The sequence below is a fragment of the Oryzias latipes genome, chromosome 14 (genome assembly GCF_053564925.1).
Source record: "Oryzias latipes strain Hd-rR chromosome 14, Olatipes_Hd-rR_3.1".
Taxonomy (NCBI): Eukaryota; Metazoa; Chordata; class Actinopteri; order Beloniformes; family Adrianichthyidae; genus Oryzias; species Oryzias latipes.
The window spans coordinates 16,753,279-16,776,059 of NC_136250.1; the positions used below are offsets into that span (position 1 = coordinate 16,753,279).

Below are 22,781 nucleotides of genomic sequence, written 5' to 3' on the forward strand. Positions count from 1 at the left end.
TGCATTGCACGCGCAATGGTGATAGGTTCTTTAACTGCTCTGAACCGAGCTAACCTTAAGCTGCTATCTAGGTATTTTGACAGAAAATCTGTGTCGCACATGAGCATTTTTTTAGAATATTAATCCTGTTTGAGCTGGTGTACATGAGGTACTGCCTGAAGCCCAACCCTCCATGTTTACACCAGTTTCCCAAGACAGGAAATGTTTGGAAAATGACTTGAAGGGGTGTTTTCTGCACAGCAACCATGATAGAACCCAGCATTGTAGGGTGGAGCAGTGTGGGGAGGAGCACAGTGCACAAAACAATTGTATCCCCTTTGGTATAAAACTAGAAGTAACGTTTGGAGACAAAGAAGTCCTGCTGAAAGATGTGGTTCATTCCTGTTTTGGCCATCTTTGGAGGGATAACGATTGTCTTTTACCTGCTGAAATTCACCTGGAAATGTTGGTGTGGATTCAAAGAGTTTGTCTTGTCGGAGTATTGGCCAGTGAACTTAAAGAAATATGGAACATGGGCAGGTAAAGCTGGAGCAACACTGTTTCAGGGAACTCTAAAAAGACAGATATTGGGGTGCAGATATATATTTAGCTGCAGCACAGGAATTTATATTAGATGTTTCACATTTCTGAAATGATGGAGTGCATATATTCTGGTTTAAGGATTTAAATATTAGCTGAACCCTTCAAGTACAGTCCTAATAACGCTGCTTGGATGTCTGTGAGATGGGTTACTTGCAAAAAATTTTCATGGCTCATATCTCCTCATCATCACCGGTACTTATTTCAAAAGCATGAACAAATATTTATGCTTAATTCTGTGAATCAAGCAGTCAAACCCTCTATTTCTTGGTTGACCCCAATTTAAGAATGAGATGTTTGTATCATTTAAACATTGTAAATTCAGTTCAATTTTCAAAAGTTTTTTTTTTTTTGTGAAAAATTATTTAATCAAATAATGTGATTTTCCTTTCGTGATTCAAAAATTAACAGGTTTTTACATCTGTGCTCTCTTTCATGTAGTTGTCACCGGAGCCACATCTGGTATTGGCAAAGCTTACGCCACTGAGGTGAGTCTCCATTGGTTATCCCCATTGTTTTTTTAACCCAAACAAAAATGAGAAGTACTGTAGCTTTATTGGAGAGTTAACGCTTTCTCTTTTAATTTCCTGAATAAAAAAAACAAAAACATGACTAGGAAGTTAAATATAAAACACCAATAGAAAAAGCCACCTCTAAACAAACAACATTTGGCGCCTCTTTGTGCCTCTTTTCTAACATCTGTTCAATGGCCAGATGAAATGAAAATAAAATAATTGTAATATGTTTGTGGTTACACTTCTTTTCATTTCTTCTTCTATCTTTTAAGGTTCCATATATATATATATAAATATATCGGGTTGCTTGTACTTAAACTATGAAGTTGCTATTTTTGCATTACAAACTTTTCCAAATGCCATCAAAAAGAGTTCAAGTCTTTTTATATATTTTTTGTTATCTTGTCTCAACTTCGAATAACACCCACACATAACATCTGGGTTGGCTTTTCATCCTTTAGCTTGCACGCAGAGGTCTGGATGTTATCTTGATTGGCAGATCTGATGATAAACTGCAAACGGTTGCCAAGGAGATCGGTGAGTTGGAGTGAAATTAGGGTCTTGTTATGTTATGTTTGTCTGTTTCAGTACACCAACAATAAATATCTGCATTACAATCGTACTTTATCCTTTTCAGAAAAGGAGTTTGGACAGAAGACTCGCACCATCCGAGTGGACTTCACAGACGGCTGCAGCATCTATTCTACCATTGCCAAAGAACTTCAAGATCTGGAGATTGGAATATTAGGTAACAGTGAAAAAGCAAATAGAACATAAAATGAAGTTTAGAAGAAAACAATAAAATTCTTAGGGGTTACATTTTTGCGTAGACACACACACACTAGAAATTTTAATGGAGGAGACTTGAGGCTCATCCGACAGGCTGGTCCCACATCAGCAATATTTTACTAGTTTGAGAAACTACAGCTTTGGAGAAAAAATCTTCCAGAACTGACTACTAAAACTAAAGCTGAGAAAGATGTGATGGAACAAAGACATCTTCAAGCCACACTAGAAAGCTGAACTGCATGTTTATGACAATCAGGAGAATATGTGATCACTGGCAGCCCAAATAGCTTGGACAATGCATTTCTTTTTGTGTCATCAGTTAACAATGTGGGAATGACCTGCACCGATCATTTCGCCTATTTTCTGGAAATACCAGATACTGAACAGGTAAGTCATCTGAATTCAAGTTTTAGGCTGAAATAGAAACACTATTACTAAAAATTCAGACCATTGAGTATTCATGATTGTTTTCCACTCTGCTTTACTCTGAACAGAAAATCACTCAGATTATCGAATGCAATATACTGTCAGTCCCTCAGGTAATTGAGTTTCTCAGATTAATGTGTTTAACTTTGGCACATGTATTTATTATGTTTATTTATGTTGCACAATTTTATGAAAACAGTTGTAAACAAGTCTAAAATCTATGCTGAATCACAAAATGAAATCAGTTTTGATTGAACTCCATGATATACCTAATTGAGTCCAGTATTTAAACACTATTTACATCACATGACTAAATTAGGAGACACACCACATCAATCTGGTTCAATCTCATCCTGTGAAGGCAGCAGGGGACAAAAGAGGAAACTGTTGTATTTGTTTATTTTGATCTCAATGAAGATAAAATGAAATTAGAAGAACGGGGGGTTCTTTTGTCCCACATACAGTAAGAACTGCCTTTGCAGCATTTCAGATGAGCTTTTTGTATTTCTGGAGAGACTTAAGGGGGTAGTCTAGCACTAAAGAGTTGCAGTTCTTTGACCTTTAAACATTAGTGTGTTTTTGTTTTTTGTTTTAGTACAAAAGAATCCTATAACCTGTTAAGATCCAAGCAAAAATTTGAGCTAGTCCTCTAAACATGTCACAGTTAAGCAGAATTAACTACTGTGGTAATATAACCCAAAATGTGATGTCCATGTTGGTGGACGTTAGGTTCTGAGAGGTTAATGTCCTTGGCAAATGCTAAAGTTACACCTTTCAGAGTAACTACTTTGCTAGATTTTGTTAATTAAGTCTTCTGATCCAAAAAAAGGCTTTAATTAGAAAATAAAAATCAATAGGGGGCCACAGTTTTTTAAGTAATGTATACGATTCTGGTTTTGCCTGATTTAATCGGATAAATATAGTTATGCACCATCGGAATAAACATTTTACAATATTTCCCAAGAAATCATTTATAAAGATTTTAAGAGAAAAGTCCAAAAAGAGAACTTTGTGACACACCATGAATCAATTTTCATTGAAATAACGGAACTATCCTGTTGTTTTGACTCAGATGACCAGGCTGGTTCTTCCTGGGATGGTGGAAAGGTATTTACACATACATTAATATTTTGAATAGCATTTAATGCTTGACAAACCAAAAAAGTTAATGCTGTTTTTTATTTATCGTTAGGGGTACTGGCTTGATCATCAATATCTCATCTGAAATTGGTGCACGACCTCAGCCTTTGCTGGCTCTTTACTCTGCTACCAAAGTATTTTCTCACTCAGCCGTATCATCGTCTCTGTGTATTTCCACATCTTGGTAACATCCTCTTTCTGCTCTGCTTGTTTTCTTCCAATCTTCAGGTTTTTGTGACTTATTTCTCTCAGTGTCTGCATGCGGAGTACAAGTCCAAAGGAATAACTGTTCAGGTAAACAACACATGCTGTGTTGCCAGTCTTTATGTGTTGATGCCAAATCATATATAAGAAAGCTAAATCTTGTTTTACGATTGTTTAATCCTTATCACATTTAACTTGACTTAACTTGACTTGCATTTCTTCAAACATCACTGTACATTGGAAACCATGACTTTTGTTCTGTTGTTCATTAAGTGTCCTAAAGGGTAACAGTTGGTGACTATGTTTAAAAATATACTTTTAGTACAATCCAAACTGCTTATTTGTTTTTCTACTAACTAACAGGAAATATATAAAACTTTATTAGCACACTTTTGGGCACTTCGAACATTTAAGAAGCAAGAATGTGCTTTTGTGCCAAACTATGCTGTATTTTGATTTTTCAGGTTGTTCTTCATGAAAAATCTCAAACAAAAATCATAAGAAAAACATTTAAAGTTGTATCTCTGTCCTAGAAAGTATAACTGCTGCATAATATAAATATTGATTGTGAACTGCTTTTCTTTGCTGTCTGAGTAAACTTTTTTGAACATCTTTAAAAAGCAAAATTTTGGTTTTGCTCTTTGCAAAAACAAAGCAGAAGAGACAGATTTCCCAGGTTAACCCTTGTGCTATCCTAGGCACTTTGCCATTGGGAGTGGGGTCATCTAGACCCACTAGACAGTGCCCTGAACCTTTTTTCTTCAATGATTTGTGAACCTTACTGGTGTCCATGGATTACATGAAATCTTTCACCCTTTATCCACCTTTGTCATGGCAGGGAGAACACCTCAATAGCACAAGGGTTAATGCCATTGCGTCTATGGCATGGACTGTAAATGGTAAATGCTAAGAAACATTTGGCTCCAGTGAGGGATTTTACCGCTCCCTTGTGGCCTGTTTGTCTCATTGCTCTGAGATTTCCTACCACACCAGTAATAGATTTGTTTTAGTACTAATTATTTTTGCATTTAAATTTACAAATGGATATACGTAGAAATAAATATTTGAAATGTTTTGATTTACTAAATGTAAGTAGTAAAAATCTTATTAATATCAAACAACTTGTTTTTTTCACCATTAACATAGAAGTTTGTTCCAACCTTTGTTGATGTCTCCTCAGTGTGTGGCCCCATTGATGGTGTCTACCAACATGACACATAACATGAAAGTCAACTCTCTGGTCAAAAGTGCTTCAGGATTTGTTCGTGAGGCTTTGAACACCGTGGGTTTCTCCAGCTACACCAGCGGCTGTCTGTCTCACGCACTGCAGGTCCGACCAAAACCAAACCAGGATCAAACTGTGACAACATCCAAAAATAATTTTTTATTTTCTCTGACTGTCCCACAGAGTGCAGCTCTCTCTCTCCTCTTGCCAGATTGGCTTCGCATGTCGACATTCTTCATCAGAAAACTGCGGAACCTTCCAAGAACAGAAAAATTTGACTCCAATGTATGAAAGAACATTTCTATTTCTGAGGGTTAAGATGTCAAGAGTTTTCAAAACAAATTCAGCGACTTAATGGTTTCACTAGACAAACACTGAGCTACTGAGACAATATCTTTACAATCCTGTGTATATGTAAATTCCCCTGTATCATTATGTAGATATATTTATTTGTAATTACATTATTTTTATGCTGTATATAGAATGTTGCCTAAAAATAGGAAAATAATTCTGATGTTAAGAAGAAAATCACTAGAACATAGTAAAATTGTCTGTCCATGCAGCAAGTCATTTTAACTTTACAAGATTTCTTGAAATAAGATATCAAAATCTAGAAATTGTAATACTATCCAACTATAACATTGATTTCAAGAAGAATAAAAGAAAAAAACATGTAAAATCCACATTTTAATAAAAATAATAATGTTTTAAAAAAAGCTTGTTAATAATATAAAAGCAGCTTGAAGTACAGGAATAACTGCAGATTTTGAGATAAAAAAAAAGATAAGAATTTATTTCCTGCAAAATAAATTGCATTGCAAAAAATGTTTTTCCTTCATTCCATTTGCAAAGAACCAAGAGGAAGAGTGTGTTTGCTGATTTAACATGTAGGGAAGTAAAACCTATTCATCCTGATGAAGTCTCAAGTATATTTTTATTAAATATGAAACAACAAAGACACGGTAAATGTGGTGAACAGCTCATTTTCCCCCAGTAAACCACCTGGGTTAAATCTTCCTCTGCACTACATTCCATTAAGAGATCACAAACTGAGTAGGATCTTTAGAAAGAACAAAGCAAACAGGAAAAGTGCTGGAGCATGTTAAAACATTTCAGCATTTGAAAAAAACTAACAAATGTTTTTTCTTAAAAAGAGTCTTTGGTTTTCAATTAGCACATTTTTTACAACTAAAAAAGTCCTCATTAGTTTTAGTTGTGAAGCAAACTGCTTTGATGCAATGGTTTCTGGTGTTGTTTCAAAGTTTTAAAGAACAAAAGATACAGGACTGCTTTACTAACGGTATTGAAGACATTAAGATAAAAAAAACGTAACATTCGAACAAAAACCACTGAAGAAAATCTTCGCTCAGAAACGTTCTCTGTCTTTGTAATGTACTTTTTTTTGGAACAGTGTTTAAATATTTGCTGATGTACAACAGATGCAAACAGAACATTTTATAAACACAAATTATAGGCGAAAATATGAGACATCTCATAAAACCATTTCAAGTACAAAAACAGGAAATTATCCTATTTTTATGCAAAATGTCAAGTGGCACTTTTACTACTCAAGCGAAAAGATGCATCAGCTGAAGGTGATTTAAATACATACAATATATAGATAAATACAATAAAATGATATGCTTCTACCTAACACTAAAGTATTTGCTGCATGTAGTACAATCTAAGCAAAGCTCCTACTGCACATGCTCAGAGGTCAGTGTATGTGACTGGGGTAACTCCGTGAATCAGGAGTGTTGGTCCTAAACCGTAGGTGATGGCCTCCAGCTGAGCCAAGTACTGCTGCGCCTGGCTGCCCTGAGCAGGAGGCCGGGGTAAATACAGAAAGCGCACAGCAGCTTGGGAGCTGTGCTCCGTCAACATGCAGTTCACTGCTGATAAAAAGTCTTCTGACAGGGTTGGAAGGGACTCTGAAGGGCGCTCCTCTTCTGATATAGTGTGATGCTGCACCGCCGGGTCCCATGAAACGATCTTTATAGACGCTCTGATCCGGAGTTTTTTCAGTAAATCCCGGAAAGTTTCTTCATTTATCACCCAGCCCTGGTCGCATGAAGCAGTCTCCACGTTCAGGAAGATCCTCATTCTTGCGTTGCGCCACTTGCTGGACATGTTGAGCACACACGCCATCTGCAGCAGAAAGAGGCTGCAAACGTCCTGATAGTCCCGGCAGCCGGGCTGCAGCAGGTTGAGAGGCCACACGTCTATTGTGCGCTCCGATCCGTCCGTTTTACTGTCTTTACCTTCTCCCTGCAGCTGGAAAAAGTATCGGCCGAGACACACGTTCTTATTCATTTTAAGGGCATCAGAGATGATGCCCACGTACTCCTCCGGCGACAGCCATCGGGGGCTCTCAACATGCCGGACGGGGGGGAAATGGGCCTGCAGCGAGGGCAGGTCAACCCCAAAGTTGTATTCCCCCTCACTGTTTTGTCCCACTGATGTGTCATAGAAGGCGGAGTCTTGTAAGAAGAAGTCATCCGGAGTGCAGCTGTCATAGAAACCTAAAATCAGTGTGTTGGGCTTCATGCCACCTTAAAAAAAAGAAAAAACTGAAAATCTGGAGCGTGCTACAGTGACAGTGAACACAAAACATTATGAAGAAAGGGAAGGCTTACCAAGGCCTGTGATGCGCAGCAGGTGCTGCGTTCCTTGTCTCACTGAGGGGGAGAGTGTCAGGTCTACGAAGGCCTTCACCCCAAGTTTATCAACCAGGCTGAGCCAGAAGTTGTACTGCTGCTGAACCGGGTCTGAAGGGAGCGCATCTGTTTCACAGGGAGGGCAGGAACCCATTAACTACAGGAATTTCATGGGAATTATAACAAATTCAATTATTTGTGTAGATTTATAATAAAGTAAGAATTTGAAATTGTTTTCATAAAGATTTATTAATCATTTCTCACTAAAAACAATTTGAGGGAACGGAGCCGGAAGAAGGGTTAGGTGAAGGCTAACGCGCTAACAACATTTAGCCTTGGATGAACATAAAATCTATGCGGGAAATGCCACAATCTGCATCTTGGCAGCACGTGAATATGTGGGAATAACATCAGCCTTTATTTTGTCGGGACACGACTGGAAACACAAATCCACTTGATTGTTTGAACGGTTTCTAAGGACTGAGCGGCAGTTCTGCTTTAAAAAGCTCAAACACACCGCCCTAAAGCCGGTGCGTGAGCTGGCGGACCGAGCTCTGCTCTGTGACACAGTTCTACTGAGCAGTGATGAAAGTCAGGCATGGAAAAAATCCCTGAACTTTTCTTTGAGCGATATGGCGGGCACAGAGCGAAATTTTGGAAAAATACGTGGTCTTAGATGCATTCTGGTGCATTCTGGCAGCTAGCTAGAAACTAAGACTAATTAGAGCATCATGATTTGTCATTCAAACCCCTAGTTTGACTCTCCATTAAGGACTTGCTGGTCCTAAAAAAGAATTTGGAAAATTGCTCAAAGTAACACAATCCTACAATCTACGCTTTTCCTTAAAGCTGGAAAACATAAAATTGCTAAAATATAGTAACATCAAAGCCCCAAATGGCAAAAAGAACACCAGTAACTATGATATTCTATGAAAATACCTCAGTTATTTATACATTATTTCTGCTTTAGAAATGACTGATGTACAACATCCACTTGCACTGTTTTCTCAAAATATAATTACATCAAAATATGGGATCTGCTTTAAACTATAATTCTATAAACTAATACATCAATTCTTTAACACCAATACTAAGTAATCTGGGAAATATCAAAACAAACATACAAACTAAGCTAAACATTGTAAACATTATTTTTTAAGGGAGTGCGGGTCCAAACCATCAAATACTTATAATTAATGTCAACTATACTGAACTAAATCATGGTAATTAGGAAATACTAATAAATTAGATAAAGAAACGTATTCAAAATAAAAACTGAAACTCAAAACTAAAATTGAAATTATTTCAAAATGTGGTTTTGAGATTATTTTACACAAAAAAGTATTTGACCTACACTACCTTAAAAATCTTTTTTTTCCAGCCAAGACCACTTCAATTTGTTTTTTATCGTCTTCTCACAACTGAGGTCGTGACCACGCTCAATAATGACGATGCCCGCCATTATTTTAACACAAATTTGATCGCAAACTCTTCAGATGTGTTTGTGAAAGTTTAGCGTGGGTCCGCCAGTTTTGGTCTCTAGGGAAGCAAGTCACGCTGACCACGTGGTGCAGACAGAGCCAATCAGACCCGTCGACGCATCCGAAAGCAACTAAAACGTCCCGTCATTGGTCAATTAGGCCGGGAAGACGAGAGATGGCCACGACCATAGAGGAAGCGATCTGCGGAGAAATATAGAAAATAAAGCTAAAATTAGCTGATTTCAGACCATTTTTTAATCCGGAAAGCGATTTGTCCGTAGAGATCAGGTCTTTATTTCCCGGAAAGTACGTTCGGTTTGCTCAAAAACCCGGATTTCCGGGAATTCCCGGAAGACTTTCATCACTGACTGAGACACTCGGTTTTCCTGACTCCGGCAGCTCACCCAGAGACAAAGCCCCCACCCCGCAAACACAAAGCTATAAGTCCGGATGCTTTGCTCACAGACACGGCACGGAGCAGCCTGTCAGTCCTGTTTGCGCCCTAAAGCTTTCTCTGGAGCACCGCACCGTCTATGCGTGACGTAAAACAAGAGCAGTAGTGACACACAATCAGAATAAACTGTTTAGATGCACCACGGTCGGATCAACCGATAACCCACCTATCTCGATCAGAAAGAAATTTTGATCCGAACGAGTCTGATCGGGGCAGAGTATTCTGAACGGCGTGTTTACATGATGGATCTTTCCTCCGATCAGGCGTTCAATCTGATTACTTTTGTCCATGTAAACGCAGCTAGTGTTATGAATAGCATCTAGTTGAAAAAATATTTTACAGAAATTCTAACCTCTTCTCAATGTCTTAAATATTTAATAATTTATTCTGAAAATTATGTTAATTGTTTTCAACTAAAAGGTAAAATGCATATAATGTTACAAAACAGCACAAATCTTAGTTCATAAAAATGTAATACAAGTGCAAAAAGTTACTTGAGATAAACATTTTTAAACTGTAATGACTTCTTTAGCAACAAAAGTGAACTATTCAAAAACCGCTGCATCACTACTGAAAACATTTTTTTTCTGGCATATAATATACATTTTTTGGCTTCAGTGACACATTTTCAGAATATCATTTTAAAAACTGCAACAGTGTGTTATACCAAATAAATTCACCAAAATAGTAACACATTAAAAAAACATCAATTCAGTCATGCAGGATTACACTAGACCACTCAGCATCGGTACCTAGATCTCCCAGCTGCACGTGACCAAGAACATAGAGGCCGCCTTTCTTCAGCTGGTTCACAAACAGGATCAGCTGACAAGACGAGCGAGGGTTGGACACCATCAACAGAACCTGCGGCCTCCAAAACTTCACGTGCTCTTTCCTCACGTCCAGCATCAGCAGATATTTACGCACCTAAAACCCCAGCAGACACAAAGCAAACACAGGCTTATCAAAAAATGTGACAAATTAGACTCTCATTGAACGTTTGTGATTGGAATTGTTAGCAGACAGAAGCAACGGCACAACAAAAAAAGCCAAATCTATCAAGAGATGCAGCAGTTTTTCTAGATTAAAATCCTTCTGTTTTATTGTTTTTTCAAATAACATTTTTACTCATTGTAATTATAGATATATTTCTTTGTTTTGAAAAAGTATTCAAATAACTGGTATTGAAATGTGTTCTTTGTGGTTACATCCTATTGACATCAATTTTAGGATTACTTCCTGTCTTTCCCAAACCTTGGATTATAAAATAGAGTTCGTTTTATGCAAATATATGATACCTGGTGGAAAATGAGAGCTTGGCTGATATAGCCCCAGCTGCTGGTGGGCGACCTGTAGTGGAGGAAAAGCAGCAGCAGCAAGAGGAGGACGATGCTGCCTGAAGAGTACACGGGATTAATGACGAACATCATGACCAGACAGCTGAGAATCCCCAGCAGACACGTGTGCCAGGAGAAGAACTGGAAGGTCGGTCTGTTGGACACATGCAAAAAAATGAGTGTGATCAGCCAGGAAGTGCATTTGTAAAAAAAAATGTTAAAAAAAAGAAGCATGTGGAAAATTCTGCAGATGTAAACTGGATGCATGCAAAGGTGTTCTGCTTAATCAACTCATTTAATTTCCACTCTCTTAATTTTAGCTTCAATTTAAGTGTATACATAAAATTGCTATTAAACACCTGCTTGATTTTTTTTTTTGCATAAAATATATACTTTTGGGAACCTGTCTAAATAAACAAAGACAAATGATCAGCAGACGGGCTACCATGTGAGACGGACAGATGACTATAAGGTCAGGTGCTGTGCTGGTAACTGACCGGCATTTTAATCTACGGTAATTTATTAGAGAGACAGTTAGTGTCATGGCGCCTGTCAGACCCCTCCCCCTCCAGCTCTGCCTGCTCTGCTCCCTGATTGCCACCAGCTGACGCCACTCACCTCATCGGCCATACTGCTTAAAAGGAGACCTTACTCATCAGTTCAACGCCAGTTCGTTACCCTTATGGTGACTATGCCTGGTCTTAAGTTTATTACTTATTATTTATTACTAATAAGATTATTACTGCAAACTCTTGTCTTGTTCCAAGCCTCAAACTAATTATTGCCTTTTGTCTCAGGATTACCAGCACCTCACGAGTGACGTCAGCGCTCTCTTCCCTCCTGCTGCTCAGAGACATCCTGAGGATCCCACGGCTCTCCTTAACCGCACTAAGCCCTCCAGCCACGCCACCAGCCGTTGTCAAGTCCGGACCTCACCCAGCTACTACTCCTACCATCTTCCTAGCAGGAATAATAAACCTTTTCTCGCCAAATCCCTCACCTGTCTTCCTTCTGGGTTACAGCATCTGGGTCTTCACGCTAGAGCGTCATGACAGATGTTTATTTTTAGTCTCCTTTTTTTGTCATTTTGATTTTTCATTTTGTTGGTATTCTTTGCATTTGTTGTTCATAATTGTTTAAAAAGCACAAATGTGCAATTTTGGTTATTTAGATTTTTTTGCAAGTACTAAATTCTTTATTCTGCAGAAAGGCTAGAAGGATGGACCATCTTTTGATTTTCACAGTAGAGGAGAAAAATATGGGCCTAAATATTACATTACAACATACTATGATATCATACCGTGTGGAGAAAATATGTAAACAACTTTATTATTACAGAAAATGAACAAATCCAGTTTTTCAAACATGTGCACCATTTGTACATGTTTCCCATGTATTACATTTTGCAATTTAAAACTCAGTCCTTTTAACATATATTACAACAGTGGCGGATCTGACCTGAAATTAGGAGCTGATGCCCACTCAAGAGCCAAACAGGCCAGGTCAACGGCAGCAAAAGCCAGCAGGTAGAAGACAGTAACTAGACCAGCCACAGCATTGAGGTGCCCCGCAAACACCACACACTGCAAAACAAACGGATCGCTAGTTAGAAAGCTAGCAGCCGTACAGCAGCTTGCAGCGACAGCTCACCTGTGCCAGCCCCCAGGTATACAGCACTGCCACCCAGGGATTCCCGGAGCTTGACGTGACGGCAGCTGGAGCTAACGGCAAACCTGCGAGGAAAACCAAATAAAAATATTGCAAATCGCACGAGAAGTGACAAAACCAAACAGCGGCAGTTTACCAAAGAGCTGGTCCAAAGCAAGAGCGTGGAGGATGCGGGACGCTCCAATCATAGCACACATGGCGGCAGACAGAGAGGCGCAGAATATTCCAATTGTGACAAAAGGCGGCCATAAATTGATTCGCTGGAAGAATCCATAATCCTGAATCAACAGGGTTCTAGAAAAAAGACAACCAACAAGTAAAAGAGTTAGGTTTAAAAACTCATACAAATATTTATATTTGTTAATGAGATATCATTTCTGACCTATCACAAGTGGCACTGGCCAAAATGAAGAGGAGGATGTAGACGGTGAAGGTGTAAATGACAGCGATGATAGTGCCCCTTGGGATAGACACACTTGGCGTCTTCAGCTCCCCTATAGACAAGCATCAAAGACATGTTTTAAACGCATTCAGACAGTCAGAAAGCAACTCAAGCTGTACGCAAAACTCAGCATGAATATAGGTAAAATAGGAAGAATTCCTGTGTGGTTGAGAAGAATGATAAAGGAGGATGAAGTTCATGCTCCTTTGTCTTTCCTGCAGGACTGTTAGAGAAAGAGCATTTGTCTTTATGCGTTAAACGCTGAAACAACAACACCCAGATGGTATGGCAAAGGAATTCTGGAGTGAAACCACTGAAGTTCTCTTTGGGAGTGATGAGGAAGAATGGAAACTGGAATAAAGTCTACTAATAATCCTTAATAATGTTTTATTTTCCCTGTAATTCTAGTGTCTCCCCATAGGTGGCGCACCATAAAAACATTGACCTTTGTTTGGTAGCAGAGAGTTATTCTGCAGTTGTGTGGTGATGGAAGATTAGTTGTTTTTCTGATGTTCGTGTGTATTTTCTGAGTCAGACAGTCATTTTTCCGATCATTCCAGCACCACACGAACGCAGCATTTCTCTGAGTTTGCATTTTGGCACAAAATGAGAAAAAAAGCCACAGTTTTGAAACAAAAACTCCAAAGTGCTCTGCTTTGAAATATAAATATATATGTTTTCTGTCAAAATTTAGGTATTTTTTCATCCATATTCCATGTTACTTATTTCTCTTGTGAAGTGGATTACCAAAACACTCCAAGCATCTGCTCCTTGTTTCAGTCAAATTTTAGAACCCTTTGTAGCCCACGAGTCAAAAGGTTTAACGTGAACAGCCTGAAGACAAATGCAAACACTCTAAAGTAGTCACAACCCTCTCGGGGCCCCCGGTCGCTCTGGGTGTCACCCGCTTCGGCTGCGGGGTCTGGGGTGGGGTGGGGTGGGGGGCTTGTCGGCCCTGTCCTGTGGGGGGGGCGTTCTGGGGGGGAAGGGGGGCCCATTATTAGTACGGGTCGGGGGGGCTAACGGGTCGGGGTCTCCGCTGAGGCAATCAGTGGTTGCCTCGGCCGGTTGGCCTCCTCGGTCCCGTCGAGGCCTGACCAGAGCTCTTCTAGGGCCGGCGTCTGGGGGTGGGGGCCTGGGCTTGCTCCGGGGGGGGGGCGACGCTTTCTGGCTCCTCTCTCTCTGTGTGGGGTGGGTGGTGCCGGGCCTGGGGTGTCGGCGCCTCCGGGGGTGGGCCCCTGGGCTGGGTGGCCCTGGCCCCTTTGCTGGGGGTGGGCTGGGGGACGGCTGTTTGACCACCGGGGGACAGTCTACCAGCTGTCCCCAACTTACCCCCTTCCTTATATAACCTCATATTAGGGTGAGGGGGTGGGGGGTCTAGCCTGCGATGCGCCTTGGGGGGGGGCTACTTGGGAGTGGCCCCCCTCCTATGGTTGCCGTATGGAGTGGGCCCCCCCTCTTTCGGTTTTATTTGCACCTTAGACATGTAGGGTCCTTGGTAGGGGGGGTGCTTGGACATCACTGCAAGCAAGCAGCAGATGTCCTCCTGGCACCCTACCCGCCAATTTTAACCGCACCTTAGACATTTAGGGCCCCTTGGTGTGGAGGGTGGGGGGACATCACTGTGAGTAATCAGGAGATGTCCCCTTAGTGCCCTACTCGCCAATTTTAACTGCACCCCCCTTAGTACACACACCCCTCCCCCTTCAATATATACATTCAAACATAAACACACACACATGGACACAAACACCCTCTCAAGCACCCATACACGCACACACATTTTACAAGGAAGGTGGGACCTGGGTCCATCTGTCCCCTACCCCTTCCCTGGTGGGGGGTGTGGGCCTCTTGGCGATGGCGGCCGTGTCCCTTGGGTGCCGGCTCCCTGGGCCCGGCGGTGCTCTCTCCGCGCGGTGGGGGGGTTCATATTACACCTGAGCCGGGGGTGTTCGTGTCCCTGGGGGGTGGGTCCTGGTCCTTGCCCTTGGGCGCTGGGCCCCGCCAAACTTCCAACATGGCCGAGCCTGGTCGGGCCATATTTATAACACCCCTTGTGGGCCGCCCTTTTTTCCCCGGGGTTCCCCCCTCCTGGGCGGGGGCGGCGGGCCCCTGCCTTGCTCCTACCTGGACCAACCGTGGGCCGGGTGGGTGGCTGCCTGGAGTGCGGAGCGGGTCTCCCTTGGGGGGTCCTGGCTCGTACCTGGGGTCGGGGTGGGGGGATGCCCGGAACTCCTGGGTGGTGGTGGGGTGCTCGTCTGGGGCTGTGGGCGTCCCTCTCCGGTGGGGCCCTGCGTTGGGCTCTTCCGGCGCGGCGGGGGGCTGCTTTCCTGGCTGGGCTGGGGCGGCGCTCTCTTTCCCTCTGCGCCTCCCTGCTCTCTGGCTCTGGGGGCCTCGCGGCGGTCCTGCTGGCCCTGGCCTGGGTGGCGGTCTTGGTCGCCCGGGGGTCGGTTGTTCCCTGCCTGTTCCCGTGTGGCGTTGGGGGAATTCCGGCTGCCGCTGCTGCTGCGGCGGGGGTATGGGTGTGGGGGTGGCTGGGCGCTCCTCCTCCTTCTTTTCACATTCCACCATCCATTTTAGAAGAACATAAACACTCACCTGAGCACAGGTGTTAGCTCACCTTTGCACTAATAGTTTGCATGATTGAATGAATGAAAGATTTCACACTAGTTGGTTTAAAGGCATAGGTATGCGTTCGTGAACACTATCTGTTTTGTGTGCATGTTGACATGTGGACATTTTTGCGGCTAGCAGGTGTGTTGATAATATTTGAGTGTGTGTGAACAGGCCCCGCCCTTTTTGTACTACATTTGAACCGTACCGTAACGATAAACAACCAGGAAGCCTGTCTGCTCTATGCTGCTTCATGGTCTTACCCCCTTTCCCCTCCGATTATCACCCTCCTACCCCCCCCCTCTCTCTAACGTCCCTCTCTCTTCTTCCCCTCTTTCCTTTTCCGTCCGGTCCAACACCAAAGATTTTCAAACATGATTGAAATTAATAAAGTTTGGCCTCAATTACAAAAGGGGTTTATTCAGACATACCTTTGGTTTGTCTGAAGATTAATAACCCCTCTTGTTAAAATAAAATATGTCCAACACAAGAGGCCCTCAGCTCTCATCTGTTTGCCTAGCTGTTGGACAGGACAAGTTAAAAAAGAAAAAAAAATAAATAAATAAAGTAGTCACGTTCTACTCTTTTGAATTTTACATTTTGGTTTTAAAAAAAGCACATTTTCCACATAATCTCTACTTTTGGCTTCCTGGCATGAATCTACCTAAACCTGCATAAAATACAGCAAATGGAAAACTCTGTTCTTAAACAGAAATCACTATTTAAAACGCCAAGACTCAAAGATCATCAAATGTCTTTTTCCCTTTCACATAGATGTTTCTTCATTGTCCCTTACTCATAGAAATGTTCTTGACTTTCCTTCAAAGTGTAGAGATGACACTGATCAAAGCCATTATTATATTACACACAAGAATAGGACTCTGAAGGTATTTATCCTCTTTTTAGAGGCAGTTCTGGTTAATCTAAGCTTACGTTTGTTTTTAAAAACTGTCTTTGGAGGATTATCCTTCATTTTCAACCTTTTATAGACCAGGTCATAACTTTTCAGAGAGAGCCATGAGATTTTTACTTTTGAAATGTGTTTGCATCCCAACTTTTTAAAATGCAGAATTGTAATGATAAAGTAAGTAACTTGGAGTGAAAAATAACAACCTGACATGTTGGCTCCAGCCATGATTCCAGTGCAGCTGGTGAACATGACGGCAAACACGGTAGCAAAGGACATGACAGTGTTGGTGCTGTAGTCCAGAGAGTAACGAGCTACAAAAAAGAACAAAACGACATAAAGAGCGATATAGAAAGAGGCAAACTTCCCCGTGAACACGGACACTCACGGCCCAGGTTGCTCCTCAGCGTTGCGGCACTGAAACCCGTGAAGCTGGCGTTGTAGCGCAACGTCTGGTTACCCAGTCCCTGGTGAGTGATGACAAAGTTTTGTGGCTTGACCGCGACAGAACTGATGAAGATGGACAGCAGCGAGACGGTGACCACCAGCAGGATGACAAAGGCGGTCCGGGAGTAGATGTGAGCGCCGACGAGACAGATGATCAGACACAGGAGGAGGACCACTGAAGAGTATAGTATGGTGTACCAGTACCCCTGAGGAAGCACCCGCACGCCCGCGGATACAGATGACTCTGGAAGGAAAAACAAACCAGGTGGATCAAAAGCTCCCAACCATAGATTTAAAAAAGACAAAATATGTAAGCAGTTACCTGTGTCCATACCAAATACATCAAGTAATGCCTCCACGAGACCCAGAACATATTCTCCACATGCAAACACTTTGGCCAGGAAGAACATCAGTCCAATGCTTCCTCCAAACTCGGGCCCCAAAGAGCGGCTGATCATGTCTGCTCCTGTTTGTAAAGGCTGCTGTCAGTCAATCAAAATCCAAACAACATTCCTTTCACCTGCTTGGTTGAAAAGGATACAGTAAGCTCCACCCCCCTGTATGGCACCATTGGTAGAAATGGCACAGATGGACAGTATTGTGAGAGATATGATGATGTAGGCAACAGCTATCATTAAAAGACCCTCCAGCAGCCCAGCGTGACCGACCACAAAGCCTGGGAAAGGAGATCACACCACCATGAGTCACGTCAGCACAAAGACCCTGTTATCCTGGAAGGAACTTCAACCAACTTCCACATTTCTACATCCTAACATCCGTTTTTGCTCTGACGCCTGGAAATGGGAAAGACATACCTGTCCTGAGGAAGAGAATGATACTGAACATGGACAGGACAGTTGGTACCATCACTCCAAAGAAGGTGTTCAGCCTCCGAGGGCTCTGGCTTGGAGCCCCAGAGGCGGACTCCTGAGGGGATTCTGGAGCTGTGCCGCATGTCGGGGCGGTCATGGTCAGACCGCACACTCTGGAGGTAATCAGAGGAGTGTTTTCGTTGGACATGGTGACAGCAGCCTGACCTCTTGACCCTGTGAAGAAAATTGTGAGAGGTTTAATGTGCTTTAGAGATTTTGCTCTTAGTCATCTATATATATATATATATATATATATATATATAATATATATATATATATATATATATATATATATATATATATATATATATATATATATATATATATATATATATATATATATATATATATATATATATATATATATATATATATATATATATGTAGCAAGTGGTTCCCCTTTCAAAAGCTGGTAGGTGCTGATAAAAATCTATAGAAACCTACATCTGCTTAGTTGAAAGTATTGTTCTCACTCATAATAATACTCATATGTGTCTGTATAAGATTCAAACACGTGATTTGTCATTTGCATGAAAACAAATGGTCATATTTTGAAAACCATTTAGATCTACATCAGTAAGTAGGACATTGACCTTTTATGCATCAGAACAATCTCCCAAAAAGAATGCAGGCTGTAAAGACTGCAAAAAGAGAGATGATGCTAAAAAGACACTATAAGATAAGCATCGTAAAGGCTGTGCTGCGTGAGTTCAAAAACAGGAAGTAGTAACCACTGTGCACATGTAATTATTGAACACACTGATATGTAAAACAGAGCTAAAGCATTATTGCCAGAACACTGTTTCAGATACAGAAAAGAAACAACAGTGAACCTAACAGGAGAAAAATAAACACAAAAACTCTAAAAAATACAATATCAATACAAGTAATTAAATACAAGATGTTGCTTTTAAAATGCAGATTTAGGGATTTAAATACCAGATTTGGCATTTTTGAAGTCAGTATTTTTAATACTAATCCCTAATAAAAATCTATGTTCACATTTTATCGCAGCGTTGCAAAAAAAAAAGTGATGATGTCATCAAACCTTCTTTGGATCTAGTCATTAGGGATGCTGTGATTCACTTGCCCCATAATTCAGTCTAAACCTTGACTCTTGTTTTTCTTTTTTCTGCTCAATATATGATTTGTGTATTACCAAGCAATTCAAAATTCAGGAAAATTCTCTTTGTAATTTGCTAATAAGCAAGTAACAGTGAAGTTGGCTTTTATAAAGCTTGGTGTAATGTAATAAAACAATAAATAATCCCCAGTGTGACTCAGAGATAAATACCTACGGAACATGCAGGTGAAGTTTTCCTGATTCATTGTTTTTATTACAAGATAATAACGTGTAAATTAAATATGTGAACAAGTAAACAAGAATGAATGGCAAATCCATTCACATTTTAGTTTCATAAAGTTCAGTCTATTGTTGTTTTTCCACATCCAAATAATCCAAACAGAACATTATTAGAACATTTTACCACACAGTGTGGTCACATGTCTTTGCTTAAGTCAGAGAGTTTCCACACATTGGACTGGAATGATGGTTGATCGTTTTTGCCGGCATCACATGTGTGTTTTCTGCTGTGATGGTACTTTGTTTTTAAGTTATCGTAAAATAAACCTACCGTACCTCAATCTGTATTTTCAAATATTGATTCGATTTAATGGTAAAAGTCGATTCATGTGGGACTGGTGAACATGGAAACCAGGGTTAAATTCCCAACGTGTGCAACAATGAACTTCATCCAGTGTGGGTTCTTAGGCAAGGCCCTTCACAGTACTGTCTAACTATGTAGCCACAAAGGACCCCAAGTATTGGTCTCCCAGTGCCAGTCCTAAGCCCAGATAGAATACAGGGTTGTGTCAGAAAGGCGTGTCCAGCGTAAAAAATTCCAATAACAACCTGCCTCAGACAGATCGAACTAGAGGAATTGTAGGAATTTAGATCAATAAAGTCGATTATTTGTTCCACCCCCAATTCCTAGAGTTAATCCCTAATAATGTTTTTAATCCATACTGAGAAAAGTTGAATATTTCAGTTTTGATCTAAACTCCATGAAACAAGAGATCATAGCTGGGTCCCCTTGAGTGACCCTGAGAGGAGTTCTTCCTTATTAAAGTGCTCCCTTGAGCTTGGCTTTTGCAGTCAGCTGATTCACAGATGCCTGTCTGTTTTCACATCCAAACTCAAAGCAGAGGGTCAGGGTGGGGGCATCAGATCAGGGCTGAGCAGGTGAGCCCTGTCATCTGCAAAAGCAGGTGACTGCTGAAAAGTTGCAGAAACCACTCCACCGTTAACAGGATCCAGCATGAGACGGACGTAAAACGAGAAGTTGAAGGGGGGCAACGATCAGATGAGTAGTTCCTGTATTGTGGATGCTGGAGGATGTATAAAAGGTGTAGCCCTTAAAACTTTGAGGTTGTTTTTTTGGGGGGGGGGGTGGGGGGGGGCGCACAGATGTAACTTTTGAAGGTCGGGAAGTCGCGCGGTATTAAAAACAACAGCTGTGAAGTCCCTCCCACGGCATTCAAACGGCAACATCCAGCTGCCCCACTTCCCCTCTGAGAACGGATAGAGCCTACCTCTCTCTGCGGCGCCGCGCGCAGCTTCACCCACTTCCTGCTCGAAGGTTCAGTATTTGGCAGCCGGCTGTCCGCGTGCGGAGAACAGGGATCAAAAGCTCAACTCTGAAGAAGATGTGGCCGCTGCGGGCCGGAGGTGGTGGTGGTGGCGCAGGAGGGGGCAGTGGAACAGCTCTGGCTGGACGCCTCCGACACTTGGATGCTGAAGATGTGCTGTCCAATTGAAACACACCATCCGCGGAACGCCTTGTTCTCCTCGTATTTGTTCAAAACTGTCACGAGATAACTTCCCCATGTGACTTTCAGAAAAAGGAGGGGGAGGAGGGGGAGAAAACATCCCAAACACGAGCAAAGGTAGTTCCGAAATAGCCACGCCCCTGATGAGCAAGCACGTCAAACGTGACCTAAAAGGTTAAATATAGCTAAAGTATAGGCTGCAACTGTATAAACAATAGCTTAATGTTTTCTTATTGTAACGAATCTCAACTGCGTGTTATACATTTATACGTGAATGGTGTTTGCGCGAGGATAAGAGAACGTTTCAAAAATAGCCGTACTCGTCCTAATGACCACTAGAGGTCACTATTGGGACAAAGAAAGTTCTCTCTGACCTCTGACCTGCTCAGATCATCCTTTGTCTTCCTGTTCAAATTCAGAAAGTTTTATTTTTATTCTTATGAACATCTTTTAGTACAAAATTATTTACAGTAAGGTATGCCTAGTCTAACATGCATGTTGGAACATTTACCTCAAGCAAATCCAAGAATAGAATAGTTTAACCTTGTCTTAGAATAACAATGAAAAAATGTTTTTAAACAGAAAATACAGTAAAAAAGAGGTCAACATTTAAAATGGTGTTTGACTGTTTTTTTATAACTTCCAATTATATATTTTTAATATTTCTATAGAGGCCAAAAAGGCCTAGGTTTTTAACCTATTTCTTTAATTTTTTAAAGTGGACTTTTCCCGATCATTTTCTCTTATCTATATAACATGTTGCCAAAATCCCGATTAGGTTTACTATATATGTTTCATTGAAATGGAAGATTGAGTCACAAAGATCAACAGTATCTTATGTTTATATAATGTCATATTTTTCCCAAACATGCCTGACATATGTTGGAAGACAATTTCAAAATATGGAGACTAAAGGACAGTCCACAAAAAGATGTTCAATACTTTCTCCATCTGCCTGACAGAAGGAGCACAATAGGTTGAAATCGAAAAATATAATATTTTACTGGATAATACCATGTATAATTTTAAATATAATTTTTTTTTATCAATGTCAAGTCATGTTAAGTTCAGGAAGTCCAGCAGGGTTTCACTTTAAATTTTCCAATATTACAAAAATATCAGAAATAGTTTATGTCCCGCTCCAATCATCTTTTGATCTATTTTCAAAGCATTTCCAATGGTCCTTAAATTATGAACAGGCTGTTTTAGCCAAAACAAAAAAAACACACACACACACACACAAAAACAGCATAATTTTCTCGGACACTTTCTGCAGGGTAGCAGAAGCTCATCAGAAATTCACCTCTTAGTTGCAACCCCACCTAATGCAGCAGAAATGGTGAGCAATACTTGAGCTGTCCAGGCCTACAGATTTGAGCCTGATGCAAGCTCAGATGAGGAAAACAAAGATGTACATGGATCCAGTCGTCTACAAGATGCATAACAATGGAGCGGAGCAGGAAGATTGTGATCTGTATTATCTATGTCACATATTTTTTTCTAACTGGATGTTTTCGTCTGCTCTTGATTCACAACGATTTGAATAAAGAAATACCGGTACTCAGAAATGCAATTGTAACCCTTGTGCCATCCTAGGCACTTTAACATTGGGAGTTGGGTCATCTAGACCCACTAGACAGAGCTCTGAACCTTTTTTCTTCAATGATTTGTGATCTTCACTGGTGTCCATGGATTACATGAAATCTTTCCACCTTTATCCACCTTTGTCATGGTAGGGAGAACACGTCAATGTCATCCAAGATAGCACAAGGATTAAGCTTGTTTTTTTCTTTTTTTGCATTTGTTCTCCACCATCAGAAAATGTTTCAAGAAGATGTTAAAAACACCAAAACACGATTTTTATTAGAGTGATTCTTTAATAGTTACAGAAAAAAACTGCTATGTCTTTAAGTTTAATCACGTACTGTAAAATATCAAGATGTCACCTAAATGGACCACTAATTAAAAAAAAAACTAAAATACTCTAGCTTTTCAAAATAAATTCCTATTAAAACACAAAATCATGCATTATTTGTGCATTCGGCTACTTTGATTACAAATGAAAAATAAATAAAGATAATGATATTTAGACAAGATTGGTGGTCTCTGGACAGGATTAAAATGGAGTAATCTTGGGGATGTAATAATCGGGTTAGGAGATCCACGTGACTCCTGGAATAAATAGAATTCAGTTTA

The 22,781-nt window shown here is 40.8% G+C and overlaps 2 protein-coding genes across 2 annotated transcripts; one reads left to right on the top strand and one right to left on the bottom strand.

The window, feature by feature from the left end:
* Nucleotides 1–280: 280 nt before the first annotated feature.
* On the top strand, nucleotides 281–5,793 carry hsd20b2 (hydroxysteroid (20-beta) dehydrogenase 2). Its single transcript, XM_004076519.4, has 11 exons — nucleotides 281–519; nucleotides 1,021–1,067; nucleotides 1,556–1,631; nucleotides 1,732–1,842; nucleotides 2,203–2,270; nucleotides 2,378–2,422; nucleotides 3,382–3,416; nucleotides 3,502–3,583; nucleotides 3,678–3,743; nucleotides 4,834–4,983; nucleotides 5,062–5,793. The coding sequence occupies exons 1-11, from the start codon at nucleotides 369–371 to the stop codon at nucleotides 5,167–5,169; spliced, it is 939 nt and encodes a 312-aa protein (XP_004076567.1). The 5' UTR covers nucleotides 281–368; the 3' UTR covers nucleotides 5,170–5,793.
* Nucleotides 5,794–20,675, bottom strand: slc12a9 (solute carrier family 12 member 9). The gene is made up of 14 exons (XM_004076469.5): nucleotides 20,349–20,675; nucleotides 17,700–17,930; nucleotides 17,426–17,560; nucleotides 17,207–17,344; nucleotides 16,826–17,128; nucleotides 16,644–16,751; nucleotides 12,858–12,969; nucleotides 12,612–12,769; nucleotides 12,458–12,540; nucleotides 12,266–12,390; nucleotides 10,769–10,961; nucleotides 10,223–10,397; nucleotides 7,515–7,661; nucleotides 5,794–7,430 (listed from the first exon to the last, which is right to left on the bottom strand). Exons 2-14 carry the CDS (start codon nucleotides 17,902–17,904, stop codon nucleotides 6,589–6,591), a joined length of 2,724 nt encoding a protein of 907 aa, XP_004076517.1. The 5' UTR covers nucleotides 17,905–17,930; nucleotides 20,349–20,675; the 3' UTR covers nucleotides 5,794–6,588.
* Between the last annotated feature and the right edge of the window lie 2,106 nt (nucleotides 20,676–22,781).